This window comes from Cynara cardunculus, unplaced genomic scaffold (genome assembly GCF_001531365.2).
Source record: "Cynara cardunculus var. scolymus isolate 2C unplaced genomic scaffold, CcrdV1 Un_Scaffold_8437, whole genome shotgun sequence".
In the NCBI taxonomy this organism is placed as follows: Eukaryota; Viridiplantae; Streptophyta; class Magnoliopsida; order Asterales; family Asteraceae; genus Cynara; species Cynara cardunculus.
The window spans coordinates 1-6,124 of NW_020204202.1; the positions used below are offsets into that span (position 1 = coordinate 1).

The following is a 6,124-nucleotide window of genomic DNA, read 5'->3' on the forward strand; positions in this document are numbered from 1 at the left end:
ATTAAGTACAACTTATTAAAGTTCCATCTTTGAATTCGTGTAACTAACTACGGATAAACATAATCAAATATAAGATAAACATCTTATTTTAAAATATAAAAAATCTAAAATACAATTAGGATAATTATCGAGTTTCTAACCGAATATTTAATTATTATCTTTAATAAAAATTATATTATTAAACCAAAAATAAATTAATTTCTTATTATACCTAAAGTAAATTATAATAAAAAATTGAATTAAAAAAGTTACATAAAAAAACGAAAACTATTAAATAGTTAATTTAATACTAATATCGAATTCTTTCAAATTTATATTTCATTCCAAAAAAAAAATTTATCGTTTTCTCAAAACCACATAAAATTATATTACATCGATAGAGACAAATAATAAAAATTAAACATTAAAATGAAGATTTATCTCGCTGCATTGTAAATTTTATATATTTTATAAAATGTAAAAATGCTCAAAGCTTATGTACTAAAGCATTTCCAGAAAAAAAGATTATCTAAAATCTTTCCTTCTATTACACCCATAGACCTTGAGAAATTGATTACAGGTTACAATGTTGTCATGGTTTGTACACAAGATCTGCTTTTCCAACAACTGATCAACTCATGTTTTGGTTTGATACTTGACTACTACTACCTTCCAGCTTCATCAGCTGTGTGATCTTGAAGAATTTCTCGAAGRTAGTCCAGCTGTTCATGACTCCCTTCAAGTTCTTCCCACTGCACAACATAAAATATAAAAAGGAAATCAAGTAAAAAAAGAGATGGACCATTAGACCATAATGAAAGGCCCCCTGAACTAATCCRTCATTCGTTTCAKGAAATAAATCTTCTTGCACGATTTTTTACTAAATGACTTGAAAATGTTAAAGTGGGGGCAAAGTTTACAAGCTCTTGGCTTAAATTGATCATCAAGCATCAAGAACGATGAGTAGAGACATAACATTTATATCTATAGTAAATAAGAAGATTTCCCTTCCCAAAAAGAAAAGAACATGTACAAGGCTAACACAACGAAAGAACTCACTTTTTGGTGAGATACTGATACAAGCTTCCAACCAGYAGCTTCAAGGTAGCGCCGTTTCAGTACTGTATGCCCTAAAGGGTTTCCTGTTGACAAAAAGCATAAAAAGAATCCGGGGTTTATAGAAGCTCAATGTACAATACTAGAGAAAAAGAATGCCAACTAACATTTACCACCCACCTGAATTTCTTGAGAAATGTGTTGGCCCATCAATCTCCAATGCAACTTTTAGATCAATCAAAGCAGCATCCAAGGTGTACCCATCTACAACATATTCTCTTGTCCAATAAAGACCAGTGCTAACAAGAAGATGGTCGACCTCCTTCTGAAATGAAGACGTGATCTTCTGATTAAAACGTGCAGTTTTCCCAGCACGAATAATTTTGTCCTCAATATCACTTTTAAGAGACAATAATGAATGAGGGTACTCAAGCTTCAGACACTGGTTAACAAGCTGGATCTGAGTAGCAAACATGATATCCTCCCTATACTGCTCTGATATCTGTTGCTCCTCAAAATAGCCCAGGGTTTTCCAGACATGGGAAAAGAATGTCCGATCCATTTGCCCAAGAACAGCACAAGACCAGGATATGTTTCCAAGTTGATCCCTGTTGAAATCAAGAACTGGAGGAAAGCCTTCAACTTTGATACTTTCTGCACCTCTTGGTTCAGTGAATTTTAATGTTCTCTTATCCAAGCTGCACCTATACTGATGGGCATCCTTGTAAACATCATCAAGAGATGCAAATATCGAGTCTGCAGGCTCAACGAGCGAAGCAAAAGCCCACAACGGCTGAGCAAGTTCCTGTGACTGAAAAGTGTGAATGATATTTGAAGCTCTTTTTGATATTTCTGAAAAGAGGTCTGGAGCAGCATGCTGCATAGAGGCAAAAGCACCAGCAATATTAGCAACATTCTGTGAATTGAATTCGCCAACCTTGTTCAAGCCCACCTCTGCCACTCTATCCATCTCAGAAAGATAAAGGAGCTCACCACCGATCTTGGACAAGGCCCATGCGATATTTGAAACCTTGAGCAGAGCATTCTGGAAGTGCCATCATTGCCATACCAACAAGCATAGACATCTCCCTGCGCCGGGCAAATGCAAGTCTGTGACTCCTGGTCATCGAAACTTTCTACATGTTCTTAGCAATACGGTGGATAGCTGTGGCAAGGTTTAACGGAGATAAAGGTGAAGGACTCAAGCCTTTGGCAACARCCATTATCATCTCAGCAGTCCCTTCCAATACTTGATCTGCAGTMTGTGCTTCCACAATTTCTCTGTTCAAATTGATCTCTTTTCTACGGTCGTGTGGCCCAGAGAAATGGGATAGCCTCTCAACAAAAGTTTCCATGGTTTTTTCCTTTCTTTCCTTAAACATCCCACCTGCCATGATACTCACACTTGTTTTAAGCTGGTCCTTATCATACAAAAGGTCTTCAATATTCAGTTCTTCATCTTCCCCATCAGAATCGAAATCCAAACTTTCCTTGGTGAGCTTTTCCTTGTTAACTACCGGTTTCTTTTTAACGTTATGGCTCTTCTTCTTGTTCTTCTTCTTAAGATTAACAGTGACAGGATCTTCCAGGGCACTGGTCAAACCCCTGGTTTGAATAGACCTGAGAGCAAATTTCCTTGCTCTTACACACCAATCCGTTGAGTCTGTTTCTTGAAGCAATTCAGACTTTTCTTTTTGTTTTCTCTTACTCATAGGATGAATCTCTCCTAGAAATTCATCTTCCCAGTCCAAATTAGACTGTGTWGGCTCTTCTCCACGACCATCCTCATCATCATCAACCACTTTTATAACACGAAAATCTTTGTTTATGTTAACACCAACACAAAAACAAGTGTTTTTGGGAAGAGGTAGTCCAAGGCAGAGTTTTACAGTGGAAAAAGAAAAACCCGAATCCGTAAATCGTAAGTATTTAACAGAATTCAAACACAATAGTGGGTTCAAGGTTATACCTCTTGGACACAAAATTGGTGAATTTAACATAGCCATCTAAAAAAAATTAGTAATACGCTATGAAACAATGTAAACCCTACAATATAGAGATTAACATACACTGATGAAAATAAAACCATCTACTTTAGGCGATTCCACCTCCAATTCCATCCCCTTATTCGGCGAATCCCAACCCTGCATCCACTTCTCCGGCCACAACCGACCACTCCCGTACTAGGTCGAGACGCACCGCCATTGTCGGCTTGATTTAGGGATTTTGGGCTGCTCGCTTCACGTTCTTCATCCACCTCCTCTGCCGGCTCGTTTTGTGTATCAGCTCTCTTCTCCCATTACATTCTTTATTTAGGGTTTCTGTGTTCAAGTATCTTATAATCAAGAGATTTTTTTCCTTCTTTGCTTCGTTCTTTTGAAGATGAGGCGACAGACCGATTGATTTGGGTTTTAGGGTTTGCTTATGAGTTGTTATGTCTTCGGCCTTTGCATTTAAAAACAATTTCTATTAATGTTTTTGAGCAGTATCTTTTCACCTTATATTCTTGGAATTATGCAAGTGAGTTATGTGACACTTGATCCAAATGGTTGGTTTAGCTTGAGCACCAAGTGTTTGATTAAATGCCAAATCCAKAATCCAATTTTTGGTTGGTATCTTCTTTGCCAGATTGTAGTATGATTATCTCAGAGTGTTGTCTGTTGACTTTACTTTCTTGTTAAAGTATCTAGAGAGGCTTTGGYAGAATTTTTTAGTGCTAGAGGAAGAGTTTGTTGATCTAAGAGTATTCCATTTTGGGAGGAGAGATTTTTGGGCCAGTTGAATGATATTTTCTTTGATTCAGAACCCCGGTTTCTAGGTTCTGATAGAGAGAGGATGGTGGAAGAAGGAGTATGGGAGCAGGTTAGTCACCGCCGGAGGAAGAGTTATCGTCAAGATTTTCAGCGGAGGAACCAACTCAATGATTCCAAACAATCTGAGGTTATCAGGAGAGACTTATTTAAAGGAAAGACAACCAACTTTTACTTCACCAACTTTCCAGATCATGTCAAGGAGGCTGACATATGGAAGATTTTTATTAGGATTGGGAAAGCATCTGATGTTTACATTGCTAAGAAACGCAACAATCAGGGTAACAGATTCGGATTCGCAAGGTTCTTAGCAGTTTCAGACTCTAGAGGATTCGAAGGTAAGCTCAATAACATGTGGGTTGGAGGTCAAAAGCTTTATGCCAATATTGCAAGATTTGTAAGGGACGCCCCACCTCGGATTTTCGGAAGTGCCAAGCCTTTACGTGGGGATAAGCGACAAGTCTCCGTGCCAAAAACTTTCGCAGACGCAGTTAGGGGCTCGTCCAAAGTCGTTGTTCCTCCCCGACTATCGTTCAATTCTTCTTCTGAGTCTAAGCGTCTGATGAGTCGATCCTTGGTGGGTAAGGTTGCATCCTCCTCGATTCTTTGGGGTATCGTTACCATTATGAAAGACGGAGGATGTGACGGTATTAAGATCAGGTATCTAGGGGGTCTGCATGTGCTTCTGGAATTTGATTCGTCGGAAGCTGCCTTCTCTTTTCTCAGCAATGCGCATGCCTCGTGGGGTTGTTGGTTCGAATTGCTCGAGTCTTGGGTTGAGGGATTTGTCGTTCCAGATCGTCTTGCTTCCATCATTATCACGGTGGTGCCCCCGCACGCCTGGTCGCCAGACGTCTTTTCCAACATTATGAAACCTTGGGGACAGGTGATACTACCGGATGAATATAATGATAACAACCTGAACTTGGCTTTTGGGAGAGTGGGTATTATTACGAAGYGTCCAGATAGGATCCTCGATTCCTTCTCAGTGGTGTTTGATAACAGAGAATATCGCATCAGCATCTCAGAGGACTTATCGGAATCGATCAAGATTGCCCCTGACTTTTGTGATCACTTTAAACCGATCGCGGATTCGTTTTCAGATACGGATTTCTCAGATAGATCGGAGAACCCACTCCTAGATGACGATTTTTTCCTTAATAACCATTCCGGTTTCAAGTCGCCGGGAACTTTCATGGGAAGTCAAGTTGCCGATGAAGAAGAGGATATAGAAGAGTCACAGAGAGAAGATGGTAAGATGAATGGGGTTCCTATTTCTCAAGACAATTGTGTCTCCAACACCTTGTCTATTAATTCTGATGGGAATGGCGTTCCACCTCAAATCTTGGATGACAAGGGCCAAGATCCTGAGATCTTCGCATCAGACCCGGGTCACGTTACTTCCTTTCCCGAGGACGCTACAGATTCTTCCGATGAGCTTAACTCCTTTTCGGGATGCCACTCATTTCCTAATCAAATCCTCAGGAACGCACCTAGGAAGCGACCGTCCTCCTCTACACCCCTCTTTCCGCTGAAGCCAACGTCTGTGTTCTCACAGGCTTTTTTAAGGAAACCCAAGCCTACTATTTCCGTTTTCGATTCAGTAATTCACTTAGATCAGAGGGCTCCTCTTGTTGGACCTGATTGTTCGGAGCTTCCCCCGTCGATCGCGCCAGATTCCCCCGTGATCGGACTGGCCTACTCAATCAGCGAGGAACCGTCTACAGCTTCGCTGGATGGCATTGCGTCGGAGGTTAGGGATACTATGGAAATCGGTAATATGGTCGGATTCTGTATGAACGGCTGTGAAGCAGAAATTAGAAAGGTAATTTCTTTTGCAGGGGATGTTCATGTTAATCAATGATTATTCTTTCTTTGAATTCTAGGGGGTATCTTCAGTGGCTAAGAGGAACTGGATTTGTAATTTGAGGTTCGGTAATAAAGCTAACTTCCTGGCCATTCAGGAATCACATCTCAAGGACGAGGTAGATCTTCGATTCATCCAATCTGTTTGGGGTAAAGATTCTTTTGATTTTATTTCGTCGAAAGCTACAAAGATGTCTAGGGGTATTTTATCCATCTGGGATACGTCTTTTTTCATTAAGGATGATTTCGCTATCCTTGATGGTTTTGTCGCAGTCTGGGGAAGATGGGTGTCGATTAGTACCCCTTGCGGATTCAACAACATTTACGCGCCACAATCTTCGGTCTCCAAACTCAGACTTTGGTCGGCCATTGAGCAATTTTTGATCGATAAATCGGATACGATGTAGGTTATC

The 6,124-nt window shown here is 40.1% G+C and overlaps 1 protein-coding gene across 1 annotated transcript; it reads right to left on the reverse strand.

Annotated features, from left to right (window-relative positions):
• Nucleotides 1-644: 644 nt before the first annotated feature.
• LOC112505100 (RAP domain-containing protein, chloroplastic-like) lies at nt 645-3,093 on the reverse strand. The gene is given in 4 exon segments (XM_025109051.1): nt 645-731; nt 1,039-1,121; nt 1,216-2,063; nt 2,065-3,093. Coding segments are annotated over 4 exon segments (1,995 nt in total). The 5' UTR covers nt 3,042-3,093.
• Nucleotides 3,094-6,124: the final 3,031 nt, after the last annotated feature.